Source organism: Vipera berus, assembly GCF_964194415.1.
Source record: "Vipera berus genome assembly, chromosome: 1".
Taxonomy (NCBI): Eukaryota; Metazoa; Chordata; class Lepidosauria; order Squamata; family Viperidae; genus Vipera; species Vipera berus.
Window position 1 is genome coordinate 229,500,675 of NC_138202.1, and position 26,480 is coordinate 229,527,154.

A 26,480-nucleotide genomic window follows, 5' to 3' on the forward strand; every position below is an offset into this window, starting at 1 on the left:
TGGCTAATGAACAGAGATGAGCACCACTCCCTATAGTCAGATAGGACTGGAACTGGGAAATGTTTACCTTTAACTTTATGCTAGTGGTAAATGGGATTGTCCCTCCCTTCCTCCCTCCCTTCCTCCCTTCCTTCCTCTGGGGAAGGACAGAATATTCTTACAAGAATTCTGAACAGAATGCTTGCTTCAACTCCATGAAATTAAGTAAGGGTCACATTCTCATCAATACCCAAGCAATTTTCTGTACAGTTCACTAGCCATTAGGAAACAACCATCCAATATTCTTTTATTCTTGCTCGATGTGATACGCTATAATTTTCCAAAGTCACACAGAATCAAATGCTTGAAAGGAGAGGAGAGCCTTCACTCCTTGAAAATAAAAATGCTACCTTACAAGTAGTGCTTTTGTTGTCATAGAACTCACCGGAACAGAGTTCCAGCACCTTTTTTTGACAGATTTTTCCAATTTTTAAAAGTAACTTTTGAAAATTTGATGTTTAGTCCACCTGTCGAGCGTAGCAGGTCGGCAGCAAAATCATTAAAACAGTGCACGCGGGCTGCTTGTGTGTTGAATCCAATGCATGCATACTTTGTTTGTGCTGGTTGTGATGGCGCTGCTCGGTTTGTGGCACTGCTCGGCTTGTGATTGGTCATGTGGTCGCACGCTAAGTATTTACTGCGGGCAGCGACCGTTATGTTTCGTTAACACAACTGACATGTGTGGGTGTGGGTACAGTGATTGACTACGTACGAAAGGTTAATAATTTCTTATTTTAAAAAAATCATTGGTGAATTGAAAATCTTTTTTAAATTTTTAGTGTAAAAGTGTGACCTCAAATTTAAAAATAAAAAATAATTACTAACTACTTCCCAACCACCGGTCCTGCTAAGAACTGAATATATATAAAAATAATAATAAAAGATTAACAAGATGTGAGTTCCGGCACCTTTTTTCCTACAAAAAAAGCACTGCTTACAAGAGATAAGAAAAAAAAAAGATCTCTAATTCATTCATCTAGTCCAAAGCAGCACTATATCACTAAAGGGAATGGATTGTTTAATGAAGGAGTAAAAGGGCCCCTTCAAAAGTCCTTGGTGGATTTACAATCACACTCAGTTGAAAGTGTGCACAGGCACATACCCTCTCTCTCTCCTCATTTCATGATCTCTGGAGTCCCTCGGAACATGCTGCAGTTTTCATTTTGCCTGTCACTGCAAGAATGTGCTTCGCACACCCTCTGGCTGAATTAAGAAGCTCTATGCAGGAATTGCTTCTCTCGTGCCTGCTGCTTTGTTACGACGGCCTCCGTGCTTCTGGAGCTTCAGCAAGCATCCTGCCACTGGGAGATGCTTGATGCAAAGCTAGTTAAGGAAGTCCCATTGACACACCTGGCTCTTTTTTCCATCTTCCCCTTTCTGCCTGCTTCCCCCCCCCCTCCCTATTGCTCAATGCAGTTATGTCTGACTGGCAGGAAGCTAGGCTAAACCCCTGAAGGACCGAATTCAGACCCAGAGCAGAACCAATTATGTCTGTGACTCAAGTGGAAGATGGCTTTCTTTCTTGCACAAACTGGTCTTCTAATGGGACAGTGAATGGGACTCAGGAACCCTTTACAAACCCTCTCACAGACTACGATGAGGAAGAATTTCTGCACTATCTCTGGAAGGAATATCTGCATCCCAAGGAATATGAATGGGTGCTCATTGTTGGCTATATTATTGTATTTCTTGTGGCTCTTGTAGGAAACATCCTAGGTGAGTACCATTTTGTCTAGTTGCTTCTTGATGAAAGTTAGATATTTGCAGGTATGCATCCAGGCAGTCATCAGGAGTCAACACTGGGACATACATGCACACACATTATCAAACATCCCAGCAGCACAATCCTGGGAATTAGAAACACCATTTCTCTTTTTTAGTCATTAATGATCCATAGAAAATTGCCTCCTTATTTTCATTTACAGGAGCTGTTGATATGAGAAACACCTGTGCTTTCTTACAGATATAAGGCTGAGAATTTTAATTTTAATTTTAACTGGGGTTTTATTTGTTCAGGGACGGATATAATTTTTTTAACTGTTTTTAACTTTTGTAGTTTTTGTTTTAATCACCCTGTAAACCGCCCTGAGTCCTTCGGGAAGGGGCGGTATGAATTTTGTACTATGCTCATAAACATATATATTAGTGGCCTTCGATGCAGTTTTCAAATTAAGTCTGCAATGAGGCTACCCATCTACTTGGGGCTAATGTCTATTAAGTATATGACTACATTCCATCTGGGATTGTGCTATTCACCTGCTTCACAATGGAGCCTTAGAAAGTATATTTATCCATCCAGTCCTTGTAGAAACTCAGTAATCAGGAAGGAATATTTTGAACTTTACCATCCAGCAGTACATTATGTGGAAATGTCTTATTAATAGTAACAGCTCTTTTAAGTATTTGCGTAACATATATTGAAGATAAAAAGTAATCTCTTCCACCCAAAGGCATCTGCGTATTAGTATAGTTGTAATTATTACTGTTATTCTTACTGCTATCTGCTAAGCAAAGATGCCCAGCTCTTCAACTTTCATTCAGTTCTGCATTGGAGAAACTCTTGACTGTGAGCCTCGCTTGCAACTCCATTCATAACAATACAGTTGTGAATGGCTATTTCTACCTGTGGCTCATTCATGCTGTCAGAATTGTCAATGGAATTTTGAATGAGAGTATAGCCTTATGAGGGTCAATACCGAGAATAGATACAACAACAGAAAGAGGGTGAGCAAAATTCAGCCTTGTGGGGTGTACTTGATTTTTTTTTACCGGAATCTCATGATTGGAGAACTGATTCAAAAGACAAACCTCTTGACCTGCAAATTCTGGACTATGAATGTGTTGTTAGTGTCACAACTGAATGAAGGTCTCAACTCTTTGCCCCCCTCCACCCCCCAAAAAAATTCCTAATTGTTCCAAGCCTTTTTCATTTCAGTTCTCCCCAGTTTTTTTTTCCATTTAGACCAAGAGGGTACCATTTGATAGCTACTTTTACTAAACAACTAGGAAGCAGAAATCCTTGGTGGTGGTGGTGGTGGTGGTGGTGGTGGTGGTAGTGGTGGTGGTGATAATGATGATGTCGACAACAACAACAACAATAATAATAATAAGTTGGAAGGGACCTTGGAGGTCTTCCAGTCCAACCCCCTGCTCAGGCAGGAAACCCAATACCATTTTGGACAAATGGATGTCCAGTCTCTTAAATACTTCCAGTGTTGGAGCATTCACCGCCTCTGGAGGCAGGTTGTTCCACTGGTTAATTGTTCTAACTGTCAGGAAGTTTCTCCTTAGTTCTAGGTTGCTTCTCTCCTTGACTAGTTTCCATCTGTTGCTTCTTGTCCTGCTTTCAGGTGCTTTGGAGAATAGCTTGACTCCCTCTTCTTTGTGGCAGCCCCTGAGATATTGGAACACTGCTATCATGTCGCTTTATACCCTATTTGAAACAGGGAATATTTGAGAGTTAAAACAAATCCAACCTGCAGCGTTACTTTGACTTTCTCCAGAAAAGAAAAGAAAAGATGGGGAAAACAAAAGATAAACGCTGGGAATAAGTTGAGAAGAAAGAGCTTCTGAGGAAAGCAGGCATGGAGGAAAGAATCCTGACACCAGATACAGCCTAGTGATATTGTACATAAAATGGGAGGTTGACATGGGGCAAAGTAACCTAAACTTAGGAAAATAGCTTGAAGAGTGGGAAGAAAAACAGCTTCTTTTAATCATAATTCTGTGCAGTAATTTAGGATAAAAATTGGACCTACGCAGGCACTACTCATTGTGAATTACCTGGTGGAAATAAGCCAGTGCTTTCAAAAGACAGCTGGCAAAAGGTTTTTTCTAGGATGAAGAGATTTTATTTGAATGTTGCAAGTGCTTTGAAAAACACATGCAAAAAGGACGTGTCTGTGTTTCAATCATCATAGCTATTTGTAGGACAAGAACCCCCAGTTTATTTTATTTCACATGGAGCCTAGTGCATAAAATTTACAGAAATAACATATAAAATGTGTACCAAAATCTAAAACACCAGAGCAGTAAATTATTTAAAAAACACACAGTACGAGTGATGAACTGTAATGCAAAGTATTTAGGAGTGACCCTTGCTCGGTCCTTAACCTATTGGGAACACTTAAGAAAAACCATGGATAAAATAAAAACCAGGAATGATATTCTTCATAAACCTTCTGGCACCAGCTCTGGAGCAAGTGCTACAGTTCTTAGAACCCCCAGTTCATAGCCTCCTAAGGACTGACTGAAATGCAAATACAGACTATCCACAGCCCACTAGGCTCTCTTGTCTCTGTTCTCCATGGACTTCACATAGAGCAGAAGGGAGAAGTTAGGTTAGTAGCAAGTCTGCGTGGAGTGTCCCTTCTAAAGACCTGGGAGGTAGGACTACCTTAAGATTACTTGCATCAATCTGGGAAGAAGATAGTCAAACCAAATATATTCCCAGGGTTGGATAGCCACATTTAGTGTCAGCCAGACTTGTCCTATCATTGACATATTCTGTATTGAAATCATCTGGATGGTTAGTAGTTTGTTGGCTACATCTTCAGAATTTGGAATTTATTACATCAAAAATGTAACATTGGGAGTTATGAGTTTTATTAAAAGCATCACTACACAAATATGGAAGGAGAAATATGCACTAGGTTAGTATAATGAATTTTGATAGGTATTGTTGGTTGTTTTGTTTTTATTTCATTCTTATTATTTTGAAAAAGGGACAATGGAGCAGCACAGTTGATATAACTATAGATTTTCATAGTTAAATTAAATCCCCCTTCCTTTCTTAATGGGTGTGGTTATTTATGTTGGGACTAAATTAAATTCTTCATACTGTCGTACATATTATTTTATTAGTGATCTAGCCCAATAAAAATAGAACACCTCCACCCCATTTTTTTGCCCTGCTATTCAGAGATATACTGTACTGTTTGACAACACAAACATTCTAAATTTTGCCATCATAATTTACACTTTTATAGGCTTTCCTCCAAGAATTTCTATAACACTCATCCAGACTGGAGATGTTTACCACAATTGTGGCATGACTTCAATATTCTGATCAACCTAAACACTAAAGTGAACAAGGGAGGTTACTTCCAAAATGCAATTTCTTAAGACAGGACCACATGACCCAGAAATAATTCAGCATCTCTTATACCATTTTCCCTCTCTGCTTTCAAGTTTGTCATTCCTAGTCAGTTCTTCCCTCTTGCATATACTATTGAATGCTTGTTGCAGGTTATGATTTAGTGACGTCATTTACATGTGGATTACAAAACCATTTCCATTAAATAGTGGTGTTTCTTGAGTCCAAAGACAGAGTTAAGAAACAATACTTAACAGGTTTTGAAATGGCACACCTGTTTACATATGATCTCAAGTCCCTAATAGTAAAATAGAACTATACACAACAATCAGACTCCCATATACTAAGCCCATACTAGATTCAAGTACATCACAATCCAACAAGAAAAATGCTGTATATACGAATCATAAACCGATTCTATTTTCATTCAGAATCTGTGGATTCCCCCAGTAAATTTCTCTTCTACTCAACAGCTAAGGAGAACCATACAGTAACTGTTCTCATTTTTAGTGGTACATAAAGGAAACTGAAGAGGGACGCGGTGGCTCAGTGGGTTAGGACGCTGAGCTTGTCGATCAGAAGGTCGGCAGTTTGGCGGTTCGAATCCCGAGTGCTGCATAACAGAGTAAGCGCCTGTTACTCGTCCCAGCTTCTGCCAACCTAGCAGTTCAAAAGCACGTAAAAATGCAAGTAGAAAAATAGGGACCACTACGGTGGGAAGGTAACAGCGTTCCGTGTGCCTTTGGCGTCTAGTCATGCCGGCCACATGACCACGGAGACGTCCTCGGACAAGCGCTGGCTCTTCAGCTTTGAAACGGAGATGAGCACCGGCCCCTAGAGCCAGAAACGACTAGCACGCATGTGCGGGGGAACCTTTACCTTTACCTTAAAGGAAACTGAAGATGAGCTTCTTAAGACTGAGATAGTTAAATTGCCATAGTTGTTAGCAGCTCAGTGGTGAGCAGTTAGCCACCCCTTTGTGCTCCTTTAAGGGCAGAGTCAAACTCCTCCCCATCTCTTACAATCAGGCTCATTTTGCTATGCCTCTTCTTAGGAGCAGCAGAATACCCTTCAAATGTAGTACATAGAGGCCATTGCTCATACTGGAGCCTGGAGCCTTGTAATGGATGGATGGATGGATTTATTGCTGCCAATAAATGGTAGCATCATAGAGAGGTTTGCAAAACAGGCCAAAGCCTTGCATCTGTCCATGAATGGATTACAAACCATGCTCAGTTCTTAGCTATATAGTCTTGCTTTAAAACTAACTTATCTTTCTGGTAGTAGTCTGATTTACTCAACAGCTGCGGGGATGTGATTTAATCAGATGAGCAATTTAATCCTGGTTTTAAAACAGAACAGATTTTGCTGTAGATCAATGTTTGCTGTTCCCAGAACATTACAGCATAACTGAGATTACATCTACCCTCCCTTTTCTGCATTTAATCATGTAGCAATATCCTCACACTTTCTAATATGCTCTGGCTATTCATTTATCTGAATCCTAATGTGTTCTTTAATATACCATCCAAACGATTTTTCTTTTGCCCTTTAAGAAATTACTATCCACTGTCTTTACACCTTCTCATTTTATATAAGGTACAGAGCAAAAAATCAAAGTAGAGATGGTCTGTTAGGTGGCTCCATTTTCTCAAATTCTCCTAAAAAAGAATCAAGGCCATTCTGGAACACTTATTCACCTGTCTCGAGGTCTCTGCAGTTCACTCCTTCTTGGTCCTTCATTGCCATGGCAATATAAAGAATGTGTAACCTTCCAGAAATGACTGGATTTCAGTTCCCACTCAGCATGCTGGATGTAGATAATAAACATTGGGGAGGTCCAATAATACAGAGGAAGAATGATAGGGAAGGAAGTATTTTTCCAGAAAATATAGGAGTGGTTTGGCAGAACTTAAACTTAGAAATCTGCAGGCTTTACAATACAATAAAAGTAAAGCTGTTCTTGAGTCAAGCTCAATTCCTAGTGACTTTGTGGATATATTTATATGGTTCTTTTTGTAACTCTAGAGAAGTGGTTTGATAGTTCCTGATTTGGCATCCTTTTTCCTGTGTCTGGTCTGTCCTACAGTGCTGAGAATTCCTAGATCTCCTGTCTAAATAGTAACCAGATCCAACCCTGTTTGACATCAGCAAAGGTTGGCTATTTCTGCATACAGATAACACCATTTTTGCTTTAGCTACTATCATGGAGAAATTACATGAAATCCAGCTAGGGAAAATAAATAAACTTCCCTCCCTGTGGTCTATGCAGGAGTGGGGAACTATGGCCCCTTTATGACTTGTGGACTTCAATTCCAAGAATTCCTGAGCCAGCCATGCTCCCAATTCTGGGAGTTGAAGTCCACAAGTCATAAAGAGGCCATAGTTCCCCACCTCTGCTCTATGGGCTTATTCTGGGTCGAAGGCCTCAGACTTAAGTCTTCCCTCAAAATGCAACAGGCTGGATTATATACTAGGTATTTAAAGTCAAAAATAATTTGGATCCTAAGAAAAAGAGTGTCAAGACAGACATTGGGCAGATTTTCCAAAGATACAGTAGTGGGAGACAGTTTCTCCAGACTTGACTATAGGGATCATCTGTTTTGGTGAAAATTCCTGCTATAAAAGGACCAGTGGAGAAGGTTCCACACTCGATTATAATTAACCAAATTCTGAGGCCTGGATGCCTTACCGAGTGTCACAGGAATGAGAAGGTGAGAATTTAAAAATGTGATGATGCCATAAAACACATGTTTCCATGACTGCAAACTTGATGAGGGAAAAAGGCAGGGGAGATGCTGGGTTTCCAAAGAGATGCTACTTTTTGACTTCTGTCTCCCAAAATGGCAAAGAAGTGGGGGGTGGGGGGGAGTTCCTTTTCAGAAGAAAGCAGAACAGGCTTCAAGTAAGCTTCCTGTTGCTATTCGGAGATAGATAATGCAGAGCAATAAGAAACCTCTGACACTTAGGGAAGAAATACACCACAGTTCACTATGAAGTAGTTAATTGAACCATTACTAATTTCTTTAAACCAGAAGCAGGCAATCTTTCCGGGATTGGGAACATACTTAGAAGTCAGAGAGATTTACAGCAGTGTTTCTCAACCTTGCCAACTTTAAGACGTTGTGAACCTCACTCCCAGAATTCCTCAGCCAGTCTGGCTGGCTGGAGAATTCTGGGAGTGGAAGTCCACACATCTTAAAGTTGGCAAGGTTGAGAAACACTGACTTAGGGCATCACACTAAAATGGCTGTCATGGAGGTCTAGTTATTCAAATGGAGGGGGGGAAATGGATTTTATCTGGGAGACTATTCACTAAAAGCAGCCAGGAAGGTGTGGGGAAAACAAGATCAACCAAAAGATGCTCACTAGAAAACTAGGGCTCTACTGTAGAATAACTAAAACAACATTTTGCCCTTCCCCAGACATTCACTGACATTCTCCATGTATAACACATTAATTTTCCATGGTGATGTATGGAACAAAGTTACGAACATTTAATAAGAAGAGTGGGGATGCTGCATGTAGAGGAAAGATCTGATGGAATCAATAATCTGAAGAGCTAGAGCATCAAAGCATATGAGACACCAAGAGTGGCAAACCTGCTGTCTCCCTGACTGAAACCATAGAGTAAAGCCATTATTACCTTCTTGAGACCATAGCACTGCCCTCCAGCCATCTTCTCCTCTCCTATAGACCTTGGGTCTCCAGTGCACCACTATAAATTTGCTGTGAAGGTAGTTTGTGCTTGATTTTCCCTCTGTGCCATCTCTCTTTCCACTGTCTTGAACAAATAGTTTTGAGGAGGACCGAATCATAGAATCATAGGGCTAGAAAGGAACTTTTGGAGGTCTTCTAGTCCAGCCCTCCTGCCCAAGGATAGGGATCAAGCCTAAACGTCTGACAGGAACAGTAGTGCCCTTATTGCAGGAAGGTTAAAGAATTTTTAGCTTTTTGCAACCATTTTGAAATTTGTCAGAAAGATAATGGTGTAAAGGTTCAGAAAGGGAAAAAAAAGGAAAAATTGGAGAGGAAAATATTTTTGAAAAAGACAAAAAAAAAAGCAAGCTGTTGTTTTTAATGTCTCCATTTTTGAAAAATTGAAGCATTCATTTTTCTTAAAAGTAATTTCATTCTGAGTCAAGAGTCTACTTACATTCCAACTCACTTATTAGTGAATGTACTTCTTAGGCCAATTTATGGCCATCAAACAATGCTCAGGCTTTCAGGTTCTGGATACCGTAATTTTCTATCTGTCAATGTACTGGAAAAAGCAGGTTCGGAGTATTTGATTACGGTACAATCTTATTTAAATGAGAACCATACCATGGATCATCAAATTTGTTTCAAATGCTAATCCTGATTCAGGTTGGACAAGGATTCTTTCTACCCAAGAACTAGTGGAAATGAAACAAAAAATGGTTGATGTCTCATTGTTAAAAATATAAAATCTGGATTTTAACTAACACTGTAGATAAAACTCTTAGTTATGTGGATGCTGGTGAGATTAAGTTTGGACCAGTTGTCTGTCGGTAACAGAATACCAACCTGCATTATTTTCATTCTTTCCATTCTCTGCTCATGTCCATTATGTCTCCTTTCTGATGTCATATCTCTATAAATATTCAATCTGCACCAGGTTTGTCATCCCCCAAATAAGAGGTTTAATTATATAGGCTAATAGGAATGCAAGTCAAGGCTACAAGTTACCGGTAATAATGCACACTTATATTTGTGTTCCTTTATCAGGCGTTGCTAGACTGCAGTTAATAAATAGCCTGAGCTTTGATGTCTAGTGCCTTTTTCACTAGATGGGCTCACTTCAAAGTATCTTGTTTCTAGTTTAATTGAAACTTCTCCCATTTAATATCATCTGTTAATTTAATTGCTAAGCTCAACTGCTGGAAATGATGGGAAAAGTTGTTACAACAGAAGCCCCCTGAATTTATCTTCTTTCGGTGCTGGCGGGTCTTTAGTTTTTCGGGTACCTTTAAAAGCCACAGTACTGTTAGCCATGTGGAAGATCACCTCTGAATGATATCTGAAGATCCATAGAAAAAAAATAAATTCTATTATAGAAATTCCGGGTTGGAGTTCAGCAGGAAAAAGGAAGAAGAGGAGAGGGTCTTCTGGAAAACAGCATGCTTAGGAAATTTAGATTCTATCGTTCAAGTGCCAGGAGTTTTTTCGTTGTACAATTATATTTGTATTTCCCCCAGATGGTTTCCTATTTTATTTGTACTATAGCCTTGTAAGGTATACTAGGCTGAGAAAAAAACAAAACAGAATCAGAATTACCCAATAATTTCTGGAATCTTAAACTCCCAAGTCCCACCCTGTCTGATGCACAAACCTCACTTAGATGTTACTACAGGTTGGTCGCACAGTCAGCCAGATGTTTAGAGTGGATTTGGCATTTTTATCCATTTATCGAGTCCTCCTCAAGAAGCTGAGATAGGCAGATGTCGCTCTTTAATAATATTAAAGGTATCACAGCAGAACGTAAGTTGTTTCAAGTAAAGCTTCCTTTTGCAATTGACTGCTGGCGATTTTGTCAATTCTGATGGTATTCAAATGATGCTCCAGATGTTTTGGGATTGCACCTAAGGTTCCTATTCCTATTGGTATTTTCTTCCTGTCACTCAGATCCACCATTCTGCTAAATTTCTAATGCTATCCCATTGAATGTATTCAATTTAGGTTGGAGAATCAGTCAAATACATTACAGTTGGAGGTCTATGGAGATTCTCAGCCATCCAGGTCTCAGCCAAAGATGTTTTTTCAAAAGGCAACTGGAGTTTGTTTTTCCTTGAAGACGTTTCACTTCTTATCCAAGAAGCTTCTTCGGGAGAACTTCTTCCAAGAACTGAAGAAACCTCTTGGCTGAGAAGCAAAACATCTTCAAGAAAAAACAAGGAAAGTCCAGTTGCCTTTTTGAGAAAGCACCTTTGGGATTACAGTGGAATGCAACTTGAAAGCTTCTGAATAACTCTTGTTCTGATGAAAATGCCTCATTCAGTTGTGCTACTTCTGAACAGTGTCAGGTCAGATGCAGCCTCCACCTATATCCCAGCACACTGTTTGCAGTAAGACAGATTATTGATTCACTGTCAATATTAGTCAGTGAAATTATTACACGGAAGAACATTGACCTCTATAGTTATATTCATTCATACATTGTCAATATATCAGCCAGCCTGCCAGCCATTCCTTCCTTTGTCCACTCAAATATACCATATATTCTCTACCAAAGGTGTCACTTGAAAAGATGTACTATCTGCAGAGATAGAGAGCAAGGTCATTTTACACTTCAAAAACTATTGGGGGAAATCAGGCTGGCCATTTTCCACTTGAAACAGTTCTGCAAGTTTAAGTAATAAAAAGCATGTGTTTATTGACAAGTCCTACCTAGTAATGCAGGAAGGAAATAGATCAGGAGAAGGTGATGACGAAGAGAAAAGCAGCCCATGAAACATTCTAACAGTATTGATACTCTTCCAATTATTTTCCCCCTCCAATTGTTTTGGAATACATTCAATCTCTTTTCTTTTTTCTCTTTCTCCCCCACAATTATATCTATCACCTTTGCCTCGACTTTCTCTAAATAATTCAGAACATGGGCACGGTCTTACAACCCCATGAGCAAATAGGGTTAACTGCAAAAGTATAATTATTGTACAATTCCCATTCGGCTTCCTGTTGGGAATGTATGTGTTCACTATCAGTGCATTTTAACCACTAATAGCATGTGTGAGGAAAGAGAGAAAGAGAGTTGAATATGGTTTGTATATATGCTTGTTTGCATTGCTTGCATGTCTCCCATTCCCATAGGCTCTAGGTAAGTAATAATTTAAACAAATAAAATATTCCAAAATCAGTTAATCTCCACAGTATGCTTTCACCACTCCTGTGTGTCTCCTCACAGGGAATGTGTAAAGAGTCTGTCCATTAAGACAGCATGGTGCATGCTTCCTGCTCAGCAACAGATGCTCCACTGGATCTGTCGGCTCTGTATATCTTGATGAAATTTTGTGCTTGAATAATTATACATAATCTTCAGGAATGTGAACATCTAAGATTAACCTGACTTGCAAGTCAGCTTTCTTTTCCCTATTGCTCAACCATTCCCACTGATTAGATGAACTCCTTCTGTGGGAGGGTAAATGTACATCTCAGTTCTGGAGAAAGAAAAAGCTAACATCTCCTACTTTGATTTATTTATTTGTATCCTGCTTTTATTATTTTTACAAATAATTTAAGGCGGCGAATATATCCAACACATCTTCCTCCTCCTATTGTCCCCACAACAACTCTGGGCTGAGACGGAGTAACTGGCCCAAAGTCATCCAGTGCTGATGCTATTCAATGGTTAGCAGTGGTTTGTAATGGCTTGGTTAGTAAATGCACAATACACAGACAGACTTCTTTATAGTTTCAACCAAGAAACTGTGAGCATCCTAGACCAAGCCAGGTGCAAAAACACTGGAAAATTCCTGGAAGTCTGGCACTCTGACAAATTAGCCATCAGCAGGCACATAGAGATAAACAACACCTACATACCATTCAAAAGAGACAGTCAAAGATCACAACACCTCCTGACCAGCAATCAACAGCCTGATAAGCAGAGATTAACACCAAGATTAATACTAGACCAATAAACAGTATCCCGATCAAAAAACCACCAACCCAAACAAGGAGCAAACAACCACTTAATCAAGGAACTACCAAAACCATTCCTACCAACACTATCAATAAATAGAGAACAAACCCCACTCTCTTCTAGCATGAATGATGTTACCTAGTTGGGTAATGAAGCAGCTGCAAGAAAACAACCAAGCTCTGAGACCACCAAGGACCCCATAGTGGTGGTTCAGCTGGTGACAGCCCTGGAACTAGTGGCATATTTCTCGAGATGATGCTTGTGCAGAGAATGTATAAAATTCTGTCTTTTAGATAAGATGCATAGTGATATGAGAACATTCACTTCTAGGTATGGAAATGTATGATCCATATTCAATCATTATTCTAGCCATTATCTAGCCACTGCAGGATGAAGGCCTCTTCCACTTGTTTCCAACCAATATGGTCTTGAACCTTCTTTTTCCAACTGGGTCTGCAATACTTGCTGATGTCATCAATCATCTTGTTTTAGGTCCATTTTGTGGACACTATTTATCAATTGGAATCCATTCTATGACTGCTTTGGTCCACCTGCCATCACTTCATCTGGCTATGTTAGGGCTTTTCAACCAGTGGTATGGGTACCACCTGTGGTACATTGGCACCTGGCAGGTGGTACACAACCATCCTAAAAAAGTGGTAGTGGGGGAGGGGAATGAGCTGAACCGGTGGCAGCACCGCACAAGCCTGAGTGAGAGACGGCTGGAGCTGCAGGGCTGTCAGGGCTCAGTGGAAGAACCAGGATCAGTGCCAGGATCCAACTGGAGCTCAACGCTGATCCTGGCACTTCTGAGCCCAGAATGTTGCAGCATATCCAGGCTCTTGTGATTTACATTTAGATGCTTGGCAACTGATTCATATTTATGACGGTCACAGTGTCCCAGGGTCATGTACTGAAGTCCTGAGTCCTTCGGGAAAGGGCGGTATATAAATTCAATAAAATTAAATTAAAATTAAATGTGAAGTGATCAAAACCTGCTGTAACCACCCAGCAGATGGGGGGGAATAAAAGCCAAACCCCCCAACCCCCACCCCCGCTGCCAATCCTCAACAGAAATGCTCACAACAATGAAAACCTCGGACAGGAGGAAGAGCGCCGCTGGACGGGCCGGCAGGTATCTTGCTCAGCTGTGGCTTGGGGGGCACTTTTTCCAGTGCCATTGTAACTTAGAACAGTCACTAAGTGAACTGTTGTAAGTCGAGACTACCTGTACTTAATCACTTTTTTCCTTTTTTTTTTTGGTCATCAATTTTTTGACACCTTGCTAGGCGACTGGTGGTACTCTTATGTTGCCATATCCTAAAAGTGGTACAATGGGTGAAAAGGTTGAAAAGCCCTGGGCTATGTGACCAGTCCATTTCCATTTCAATTCTTTTACTATCATATGCTTGCATTTGTTCTCTAATTCATATATAGGTCCTTCTATCATGTCTTGTGATGCCAAGAAAACATTTCAGAGATGACTTTTTATGGCCGTTGCAACCAGTGGTGGGATTCAAATATGTGAATAACTGGTTCTCTGTGAGGATGCCACTTCCGGAAGTCCGTTCTGGGCCTGGGCAACAAAAAATTAGCTACCGGTTCTGCCGAAGTGGTGTGAACCGGCTGAATCCCACCACTGGTTACAACTCTGTCTTGCCCATTCCTCATCCAAAAGTGGCTGCTCGTTCTTTAATGGGAACCGTTTAATCTGCACTGTCCATATACGAAAGCCAAACACACTATTCCATATTTGGCCTCTTGCACTTGTTTCAGCTGCCATCCTAATTTATGTGGCTAACTCAGCTCACCAAAGCTTTTAATTCTCTCACATTCTGTTCTTCATAACCGTCTCTGACTAATTATTCTGGGCAGTTCTGGGAAGAAACAAGAAAAGATCTAATCCTGCTGGATTTACAACTGATACACAGTAATAATGCTCTGAAACAGACCAGCCAGGGTAGTACTGGGTTCCAAGAATACAGTGATGCGCTCAATATTTTTTGGTATCATTCTCCATTAGTGAAGCCTATAATATCCAGTCTTTCCCAATTCATCTGGATTTGCAATTGATTTTCCATGCTTTCAGTCAAGAAATTGAATTTCTTCTCTTGCTTGGAGAGACTGGCAGGAAGGAACCTTCCATTCTATTGGTTGGAGGCTTTGCATGAGCCCTCCCCTGTCTGGTCTACCCCAATGACTTTTCTTCTCCTTTTCCCTCACCCCAGCACGGATTTCCTGAACAGCCAGTGGAGGTTTTTGACAAACAAAATTGTTCTGTGAAGTACAGGTAATCTCATGGGGATATACAGTAGTGGCCAAAATTGTGGAAACCTTTTGGGAAAAGTGTGCAGTAGAAATGCCACCTTTGGTTAAGTTTCCACCAATTTTTCTTCTAATTTCTTTATAACTGTAGCCTTGTTCACTTAACAATACTATTTTACATAGCTTCCTGGGCAACCAGTCAACTCCTTGCACCATTACTTTAATTTTATTATGTTTTAGAAGCTCACTAAATGAAAGGAACTTGATAGTGATCACACAACACTCTGACAAATGTCCTCCTCTAAGCTTCAGTACATGACATCAATAATCGAATCCTACTGTGATCTGATTGGCTCATTGCTAAAATAAGATGACACCTGATTGGCTCTCTAAACACTCATGCTCATTGGATACAATCAGATGAAGGAAAGCTACCTGATATCAGCCTAAGCAAGTTGTGCTTCCTTTTTCTGGTTATTTGGCTATAACGTTTCATAGAATACAGTACAGATAATTGAACAAACTATGTTGCATTACATTCTTGATTAAATCATCTTTCCATTGATATACAATTTTATGGTACTACTACTACTCAAAAAAGTGGTGTTATTAGCCATCAAACCTCAAAAATACACTTTTCTCAAAAGGTTTTGTCCACTACTGCAGTTACTCTAGCCCTTTTGTCATTGTCTACCATGACCCAAACATGGCATTCAAAAAGATTGTTGCATGTCTTTTGAGTATGAATATGGTTTGATGTACGGTTTGATGTACGTATTTTAATGAATAGATGGAATGGGGTGTCTGTCTGACTCACTCACTCACTCACTGACTGACTGTTTAAATATATTTCCAAAAGTTCTTGTATGAAAGGGAAAGTGTTAATTTCTAAGATTTAAAAAAATGAATCAAGTTGCATTTCTTCTTTTGATCCTTAAAACTACAATCTTCTGTCCCTCTATTCAGTGGAGTAATTTTTTTCCCTTCAGTTCAATTATGTCCAATTGCCAGAGACTGCCTGAAGAAGTCCCTGGAGTTTTTTTGACAAAGTTTTCTAAAGTTGAGGAAAAGTGATTAGCCCGAGGTCACCCAAATGGTTTTGTGCCTAAGCATGACTAGAATTCACACTCTCCTGGTTTCTAGCCTTTAGCCATAATCCCAATTAAATACTTACAGGATTATGATATATGGACACTTAACCATAAATCAATTGGAAATCGGTTGGAAGAATTGGAATTTTACCCTTTATTGCAATATGGGGATTGTCTATGATAAATGGAAATTTCAAAGTAATATATGGAATGAACTGTAGTCTTGCAGTGTCTATAGGAACAAAGAAGCGGCAACAATCTGGACATCAAATCTCAACTATACACTTCCACTGACCAGAGCATATATAGACACTCCTCAACCTATGATGGCATTTGGGCCTGGAACTCCCATTATGAAATGAAGTGGTCATAAAGTAAGTCTGTGTCACTTAACGATGGCAATCCTGGCAGTCCCACTTGCTTAAGTATTGTGTTCTCATTAGTAATCTGCAAAGTTTTCAAACTTCTTGCCTTTGGATTGCCGGCACTGGTGGAACAAGAATAATCCTCGTCAAGCCTTTCAGACCACGCCATCCACACCCACATACAACCTGGAAGGCGCTCCAAATTCACCTGTTTTCCTCCTCTGTGCAAAATCTGTCATCTTACCCACAAGGTTATCCACCTTGGAATAGTGAAAGGCATTATTGGGTGTCGGTTCTGGCCACCCTGGGTTCAGAGAGTTGGAGTTTAACACGCAAAGACTTTTCCATTTCACTTCTCGAATACTTGGGACCTTCTGCGCTGCAAGGCTGATTTGAGCAGCAGCTGCTTGGAGTAACAGAAACCAAGCACTGCTTCTACCGCACTCCACTGCAGGGCATGTTTGACTGCCCACACCCAGATACACAGCTTGGTAGAGCAAGTATTTGGGCACCTGAGGGCAAGTTGGATCTCACCCAGCATTGGTCTCCAGTGATTATGGTGGATTATGGACTATTGCATGATATTTGTGAAGGTCATGAGAACGTGCCGCTGAAGAATTACTCATTTGCTTTGGCATCTGCCATCCCAGGGGCTAGCAGGGAAAGGAGCCTTGCCCTGAAAACCCCTAGACTCAGGATGACAACTAGCAGGAGGTAATTGCTATCCTTTCTTGTTTAGCAGGCTTCATTTTGAACCATTTCCTGCATGTCCAATATAGATATGAGGAGGTCTGGTGTCTGCTGCTCTGTTTTCAGAGACCTGCCAGTCCTGTCCTGGATGCTGAGGACATGACCTGGGTTATGTGCACATATTTTGGTCACCCCTCTTTCAAATTCGTCCTATGGCCCTGCAAGCTTGTGGTTGGTTACTATTCCCTTCTCCTTTGTAAGAGCCGGGGGTGGCACAGTGGTTAGAATGCAGTATTGCAGGCTAATTTTACCCACAGCCAGGAGTTTGGGTCTCACCGGCTCAAGGTTGAGTCAGCCTTCCATCCTTCTGAATAGAATAGAATAGAATAGAATAGAATAGAATAGAATAGAATAGAATAGAATAGAATAGAATAGAATAGAATAGAATAGAATAGAATAGAATAGAATAGAATAGAATAGAATAGAATAGAATAGAATCTGGAAGGGACCTTGGAGGTCTTCTAGTCCAGCCCCTGCTCAAGCAAGAGAACCTATACCATCTCAGATAAGTGACTGTCCAGTCTCTTCTTAAAAACTTCCAGTGTTGGAGCATTCACAGCTTCTGGAGGCAGGTTGTTCCACTGGTTAATTGTTCTAACTGTCAGGAAGTTTCTCCTTAGTTCTAGGTTGCTTCTCTCCTTGACTAGTTTCCATCCGTTGCTTCTTGTCCTGCCTTCAGGCGCTTTGGAGAATAGCTTGACCGCCTCTTCTTTGTGGCAACCCCTCAAAATGTGGGTCCGGATTGTTGGGGGCAATAGGCTGACTCTGTAAATGGCTTAGAGAGGGCTGTAAAGCAGTGTGAAGTGGTGTATAAGTCTAAGCACCATTGCCGTTGCTATTGTTCAGCATGGAAAGTGAGCATATTTTTCCTCTCAGAGCATTGCGGGGCAGAAGGAGAAAGTTAGGGAAGATGTCTCCTGCCCCGCTCCCCACCCTCCATGGTCCAGCTAAGCAGGGAAGACGAATGTGTTGATTCATGGAGCAGGTTGATTGCAGAACGGTCACACATATGGCCTGTACCTGAGCTACTGCCCCTTCCCTCCACCCCTTTCTGTTCCCTTGACATCTTTCCTTTTTTCCACTCACAATCCCTTCCATACCCGTAGGCTGCCTGCCTACCATTGAGAAGGGATTGGTGATGTAGGAAACGTTTCTAGAACTGTCGCACAGAAGATGGGGGTGCAGGAATTCAGCATCCCCCAAACAGAGTCTTTCTATCCCCTGGATTTTGTGTCCTGCCAAAATCACTGCAGATAAAACGGACAGAGCCTCAGTTGAACCTTTGGCATCATCACAAAGGGAGGCTCTGTGGGAATACATCCAAAGGAGTCCCCCACACTGGCACCAAAGCAGAGAATCCCGCAAGGCGTGCGTGTTACCTGTCAGAACAAGCAGGCATTAACTTCCCTTGATTGCTATCGGCGCTCTGTAGAGCTGATCTAGTTTAACTGCCACCATCAACTGTGCAATTACAGCTTCATATTGCTTTTTATTTATGTAAACAAATGTTGGAAACTCTTTATTGAGAATATAAAAGATGGGAAATGTGCCATTTTGATCAGACTTTGCAATGTTCATAACAAACTGGTCCAAAACATGCATATGTTGCTGAAAAATTCCAATTGGAGCCATCTGTAGTGCTGCAAGGATGGGGAGGGGTTATAGATAGCAAACAAGCAAGCGGATGTTGCCAAAAGTTATCTAACATCAAGACATAGCTGAGCTGTGGTGGCGCAGTGGTTAGAATGCAATATTGCAAGCTAATTCTGCTGACTGCCAGGGGTTCAATCCTCACTGGCTCAAGGTAGACTCAGCTTTCCATCCTTCTGAAGTTGGTAAAATAAGGACCTAGATTGTTGGGGGTATTATGCTGTCTCTGTAAACTGCTTAGAGAGGGCTGCAAAGCACTATGAAGCGGTATACAAGTCTACGTGCTATTGCTACTACTATAAAGGTAAAGGTAAAGGTTTCCCCGCACATGCGTGCTAGTCGTTTCCAACTCTAGGGGCAGGTGCTCATCTTCGTTTCAAAGCCGAAGAGCCAGCGCTTGTCTGAGGACGTCTCCGTGGTCATGTGGCTGGCATGACTAGACGCCAAAGGCGCACGGAACGCTGTTACCTTCCCACCGTAGTGGTCCCTATTTTTCTACTTGCATTTTTACGTGCTTTCGAACTGCTAGGTTGGCAGAATCTGGGACGAGTAACAGGCGCTCACTCTGTTATGCAGCACTTGGGATTTGACCCGCCAAACTACCGACCTTCTGATCGACAAGCTCAGTGTCCTAACCCACTGAGCCACCACGTCCCTAGCTGCTACTACTATGATAGACACCTAATTCCAAGACTGGATTTGGTCTGACTAAACTCTGAACAGCAGTCTTGTTTTGCAAAATCTGGCAAGTTTTTTCTTCACTGGTTACTTCACCTGAAACAAAATGCTATATTTTTCATTTTCTCTTAGTGAAAGCATTATCCCATAAGGTCATGAACTGCGCAGTGATGACATTCACATAACACTTCAATACAACACTCAGAGGTTTAAATATAATGTTTTTATGCCCAGTGTTTGCTACAAGTTTATTCCCTCCTATTGCTTGCTTGCTTGCTTAGGTGCCATCAAATCAGTGCTGACACTTAGCAGCCACATAGACAGACCTTGGGGAGGGTGATATGTCCCCAGTCTGGCCATTCAGGTCTCCCAACAGTAGTGGAGAAACAAACCAGCAAGTCACTTACGCATGAGACAGAAGAGAAACAACAGGGAGAAAGCATATTTTACGCATGCAGTAAACTCATACTGCCATATACTGTGAGATCTTTCTAGTGTCCAAATAGCAATGCTCACAGATCAGATACTTGGGACATTTTTCTCTATTTGAGGATGTGGGCCTGAATCTAGTGCCATCCTTGAAGTTAGGTAATACCACTTTATTTGTATCTGCAAATGGGACAAAACATCTGAGAAAACCAGAAGCGTTGAAAACGCATCTTTCTCTATAGGAAAACTGTTCTATGTACATTGGGGATCTAGTTCCGTTGCCACGTATTGACTGACACACACTGGCAGAAAGAATTCACTGCACTCATTTCAAACTTTTCATTGTGAACAGGGGAAAACCAATGTAAAGAGTCTCTTTTTTAATTGATGAATAGATTGGATTTATTCTGCATGGCTTAGATTTATCCTGATTTATTCCACCTTTCCAATAAGAGGCTCCAAATTTTCTCTGGGGAATTCTATTGCAGTTGTTTTTTGTTTGACAAAAGTAGAATACAAAATGGGACATAAAGCTTTCTTTCACAGCAGATCATACAATAAACACCCCGAGGACATTCTTGAAATGATCATAACTAGACTGTTAATGGAATCATAATATTATTGAGTTTTTGTTCCACCTTTATGACTTTATAGGTAACTCTGTTGGTACATGAGTGAAAGAGTTCAGCTGAGATTGGGGAAAGCCATGTTGTATTTTATCCTTAGTCACAAAATCTCTCTGGGAGATCGTGGGTCACTTTCTTCTTTCACCTGATGTAGGACACATTATGTGATAGAAAAAAATGGAAGGAAGGATGCTATATACACCACCTTGAGCTTCTGAAGGAACTGTGGGCTATAAATCCAAATTAAGGAAAAAACAGATTAGTCCATCAGTAAGCTGATGTTCTTCACAGTTCTTTTTTTCTAATTTTAATTTGTAGTCTCAGTACTGCATTATCCAAGGAGACAAGGGTGATTAAAAGGCCTTCATCTCTGTCCACTGTAAATTGTAGGGATTCTACTGAATTGACAAAATGTAACTGTGCTTTTCTAAGCCTTCCAAATATGGAGACTGGTCTGCACTCTCTCTCTCTTTTTTTTTTCTCTCCCTTCCTTCCTTCCCCCCTCCCTCCCTCCTTCCCTCTTTCTCTTTCTCTCTCCCCCTGTTCCCCACTTCCCACCAATCTTTGGAGTATCCTTGGCTGTTACACAATTTTGCTCCTATAATTGGTTTGCCCTGCACTATGTAGAAGAGGTTAATCAGTTGAGTTTCCAAGTCAGAGGAAGAAACAGCTTGGTCGGTCAATATTTGAAGACAGTGACAAACGACAGCCCTTACTAAAAAAAAGATGTGCATTCCTCGCCAATCCTCCTTCACTATTTTGACCTGTCTGGCTCTCTCCCAATGCCTTTTCCCCCCGGGCTGACATCTTTGCAAAATCAGTTTGTGTTGCAGTGTGGAAAAATCATCACATGAGGACTGTTACCAATTACTTCATAGTCAACCTCTCCTTGGCTGATGTCCTGGTCACCCTCACTTGCCTCCCAGCTACACTCGTGGTGGATATCACCGAGACCTGGTTCCTTGGAAACAGCCTCTGTAAGGTGATCCCTTATTTGCAGGTATTGTTTTCCAGGGTTGTGGTACACATTGAAAAACAAGCTAAGTTGTGGGTTTGATGCTACCGAATGTATAATTCAGAAGCCGGTTCGTGATTAACATATTGCTTCACAGCAAAAGAAGAAGGGGTCATTCTGAAAATTAGACTAGGAGAGATTGAATTATTTCATGGTCAGATTAATGCCACTTGTAATTGTACATTTGCTATAACATCTAAATAAAGTCCAAACCAAAGCATTAAACTGTACGTAGAATAAGCAAAGCAGGAAATAAATTTCACTCCGAAGCAATCTGGTAGAATACTTGGAAAGAAACAAAACTTACTAACAATTAAAATGTCAGCTTCCTACAGTCAAGACATTATAGACATGCAAAAGACTGGGCAATACCACGGTTCCAGGTATTCACAGAATAATTGTATGAAAAGAAGTGGGCAAAACAGTAACATGAATAATTTCATGGCCTCAACAGATAAAACTAAAAAAGTTTTGGACGGCACATTCAGATGATGTGTGAAATGGAGTACGCTCCCACATTAGTGAATCTCTGCAATCAATTCCTGATAGTTTGGTGTCCATGTCAAAGCATAGAAGTTGCTACTATGTAATACTGCTGCATGGATGAGAATGAATGACTTCCTTCGCCCAAAACTGACCATACAATTGAGGTTCTTTAGTCACACGGACACTCCTGAGCCTATATGGCTGTAACAGCCTAGGACAGACATGTCAAACACAAGGCCCAGGGGCCGGATCCGGCCCGCCAAGTGGTTTCATGTGGCCCGCGAAGCCATCCTGGAAACAGTGAGGGACCGGCCCCCACTGCCTTGGCCCTGGCCCAGAGACCCTCCTTCTGCCGGAGACCCTCAGATCTGTCCCACTCCTGCCCAGGCCCCCATAGGCACCCTTGATGCGAACGATGTAGAGCTGGCCACGCCCACCCAGTAGGCCATAAGCACTTTAGCCACGCCCACCCAGTAGGCCACGCCCACCCTGGCCACACCCACCTGGCCACACCCACCTGGCCCCCTGAGGGCAACCGCAATGCTGATGCGGCCCTCAATGAAATTGAGTTTGACACCCGTGGCCTAGGAGCCCCATTCATTGTTGAGCCAAATACAAAGTCTTCTGCCAGGTCAACAGGAATGCCAACCTAGAGGCAAAAATCTCATTCCTACATTCCCACATCACAAGGAACAGAGTTGCCTGCAAACATGTCTGCATACGATAGATAGTACAGTAGCGGATGACCTAGTTTCATAGTACGCACTGCAAACAAGCTTTTAACAACGCCGTCTAGTGGAAACCCTGATAACAAGTTAAATCAAAATCCTTCTTCCCCCCTGATACTCAATGTATCGGAAGCACGCTTATGGATTGTTCCTAACCTGATTCTCTTTTGCGCTGTGAACAACTCCCTGCATATCAGGCAGAGAAATTTTAGCCTAACTTTCACATGATAGAATGTGAGAGAATAGGGGAATTGTTTTTGTCTGTTTTTTTTTTATTAAAAAGGAAATTAGATCTTGTTAGCCCCTGTTAGCAGTGCAAAGCCATAATATAGCCCAACTGAATCCTGCTTTCCTAGAAACAGGACTAGGGTTAAAGAGGTTACTGGCAACTAAGCTTTTCTGATTGTAACCATGGTGGGAGAAACTACTTCTCTGATTATGCTTCTTTGGTCACTCACTGAATGTTGTTTTCCGGCGTTTCTCTTCTTCCCTTTGTAGACTGTGTCAGTCTCTGTTTCTGTACTGACCCTTAGCTGCATCGCGCTGGATCGATGGTATGCAATTTGTCATCCCCTGATGTTCAAAAGCACAGCCAAGCGGGCCAGGAACAGCATCCTTGTTATCTGGATGGTATCCTGCTTTATCATGATACCCCAGGCAATTGTTATGGAGTGCAGCAGCATGTTTCCGGGACTGGCGAATAAGACCATCTTGTTCACGGTCTGCGATGAGCATTGGGGAGGTGAGTGCTGGTGGCCTCAATCTTGGGATGTGCAAGACTCAGTGGGCCAGGGGTGGGGTTGGGGGAAGACGGCTGGTGGTTATCAAATCTGCTACAGAAGACTAATTAATTTAATTTAATTTTAATTTATTATCATTTCTATACCGCCCTTCTCCCGAAGGACTCAGGGCGGTGTACAGGGCAAGAATAAAACACAGAAATTTACAAAAATTAAAAGATAATTAAATGCATGCCCGATTAAAATACAATTGATACATAGTAAAAACCCCAATAAGAATGATAAAAAACCCCACCAATCCCCCCTCAGGCCAGGCCGGCTTGCTCGAACAAGTATGTTTTCAGATCGCGGCGAAAGGAGCGCAGATCGGGCGCCGTCCGGAGCTCAACCGGTAACTGGTTCCATAGCTCCGGGGCGCCCACAGAGAAGGATCTCCCCCTGGGGGCCACCAGACGGCATTCTCTGACCGGTGGCACCCTGAGGAGGCCCTCTCTGTGGGAACGCACAGGGCGCAGGGAGCTTGATGCCGGCAGCAGATGTTCCCTGAGGTACTCCGGCCCCATGCCATGGAGGGCTTTGAACACCATTACTAGCACCTTGAATCTCAAATTAGACTTTGTTGGCTGCAAATTAGACTTTGTTGGCTGGCAGATTTTTTTTAATATAACCTTCAGTAATAAGGGGGTGCCTTTCTTTGACTTTAAACTCTAAAGTATTAATGACATGATATCAGTTGTGTCACTACTGTAATTCAGTCACGTGCTACCATTCAAGAGAAGAGCTGTTGAGCACCTGATGTGTAGCACTTTGCCTTAGAAGAGCTTTTGCTTATATGGCCATGGACCTGGGTAGCCAATAGGTCGCTGGAAGCTTAGAGATCAAGATGATTAATTTGGGGCCCCAAGTCCCCTTTTTTATAAGGGCCTTCAGGTCTCCCTGTGCCTATTGCTGAAGACTAACAGTCATTTCTGACATTGTGTCTTGGTCAATGACTGAACACTGAAATAATGCATGAAATAATTGGTTTAAGCCTACAAAGCCCCTCAACTTCCCTACCAGACCTAATCCTGTAAAATAGTTTGATTTAATTCCACTCATTCTATAGCACTCCGTACTCAACAAAAATAATTGTGTCCTTTGCCTTAGAAGATTGTCTGCCATTTTAGGTGAAAAACAAAATTAGTCCTTCTGTATGTCCTCCAGTCTGAATTGCTGGCTATACAGACTAACAATGGTAGGAAGAATCCATTCCTTCTCCCTTCCTCCATTTCTCCCTCCCTCCCTCCCCTCTCTCTTCCCTTCCCTTCCCTTCCCTGCCCTGCCCTGCCCTGCCCTGCCCTCCCTCCCTTTCTTCCTCTGTCTCCTAACCATCATTATTACATGATCTGGAACACCAACCAAGGTCTATTTCTGAAGGACTTTCTTTAAGTGACTGAAATTGCACAGGGAAAGCTTTAATAAAGGTTTTAACAGCAAAGCAGCAGCACTGCTTCATTTCAAATGCTTCATTTCAAAGACTCATCTGGCAGTTCCCGTGCCAGAAGAAGTTTTGATACGCGAAAAGTATGTGCTGAGCTTTTTTTTCCTGGCAATTATATGACCTAATAAGGATTTTATTAGGCATTCATAATCAATATTTATTTAAAGTAGCTATAAACTGCCTCTCCCTCACTTTAGGAGGTATGCGGAATTTAACATTTCCACATGCTGATACATAATCATATAAAACACATAAATTAAAACAGGACAATACATCATAAGGCCGTGGCTGCACCCGATCCAGTATTTGAAAATACTTTATAAACATTTCACTTCAACAGTGAGTAAGGTTTTGCTCTTCCGTTTTGTATGAAATTAAATCTCGTTTATGTTCCTCTGAGCCAGCTTTTGCAGTGTATAATAGCCGATTGAATGAGATATTATTTATGTGCTGTTTTGTTTCCTTTGCAGCTGATTTTTTCCCCAAAATGTATCATACCTGTTTCTTCCTGATAACGTATCTGGCTCCACTGTGTCTTATGGTGCTGGCCTACTTGCAGATATTTCAAAAGCTGTGGTGTCAGCAGGTGGGTCCTTTTGCTATGAAGTCCCTTTTTAAGACTTATGCCAGCTAAGCCTTTAAACCTCGAAAGAATTATGCAGTTGATTGAAAGGTATAGTGGCATAGATTGAAATAAATTATCCTTGGCAAAGGAATATTTGCACCATCCGAACGTATGCAGCAATCTAGCAAAAATAAATAATGCCATGCCTCCAACCAAGAGTTTATAGATTTGATGTTAAAATTAAAATACTGAGACGTTATACAACACGCTAGGAATATTTATTTTCCCCCCCCCCCCGTGTTTCCATATTTCTTAAATTATGTCTGAATGAAGGGACAAGGAAAGAAACTGAAACATAACTTAAAAGTTCCGATGGATATTTCCTAAACAAATTTCCACTGTATTAAATGCATTTACTTTTTTTGTCGTTGTGTTAAACAAAGGGCGTTGCTACTTTCACTCATGGAAATACATATGTTTGATTTTTGAATGTAATAGCTGAAATGAGCATGTTGTTATTTTTTTAAAAAAATTCCATTTATATCCCGCCCTTCTCCGAAGACTCAGGGAGGCTTACAAGCTTAGCAGTAGCCTTCATTCTATGTATATGCCTGCTTATTAGGGCTTTCACACACACCCCAAGCGGCATTATTACAAAGTCAGCTTAATTGCCCCCAACAATCTGGGTCCTCATTTTACCTACCTCGGAAGGATGGAAGGCTGAGTCAACCTTGAGCCTGGTGGGACTCGAACCTGCACTAATTGCAGGCAGCTGGTGTTACTTAAGGAGGCATTAGCCCACTGCTCCACCAAGGCTC

At 41.4% G+C, this 26,480-nt stretch overlaps 1 protein-coding gene across 1 annotated transcript in view; it reads left to right on the forward strand.

Annotated features, from left to right (window-relative positions):
• Positions 1-1,526: 1,526 nt before the first annotated feature.
• The window catches only part of HCRTR2 (hypocretin receptor 2), a gene marked incomplete at both ends in the record, with an annotated part of 31,741 nt that continues 6,787 nt past the window's right edge, over positions 1,527-26,480 (forward strand). Inside the window, 4 exons of the mRNA XM_081345925.1 lie at positions 1,527-1,755; positions 21,470-21,648; positions 23,376-23,619; positions 25,568-25,683. Coding sequence (XP_081202051.1) covers positions 1,527-1,755; positions 21,470-21,648; positions 23,376-23,619; positions 25,568-25,683 — 768 coding nt within the window. The remainder of the gene's footprint in view (positions 1,756-21,469; positions 21,649-23,375; positions 23,620-25,567; positions 25,684-26,480) is intronic.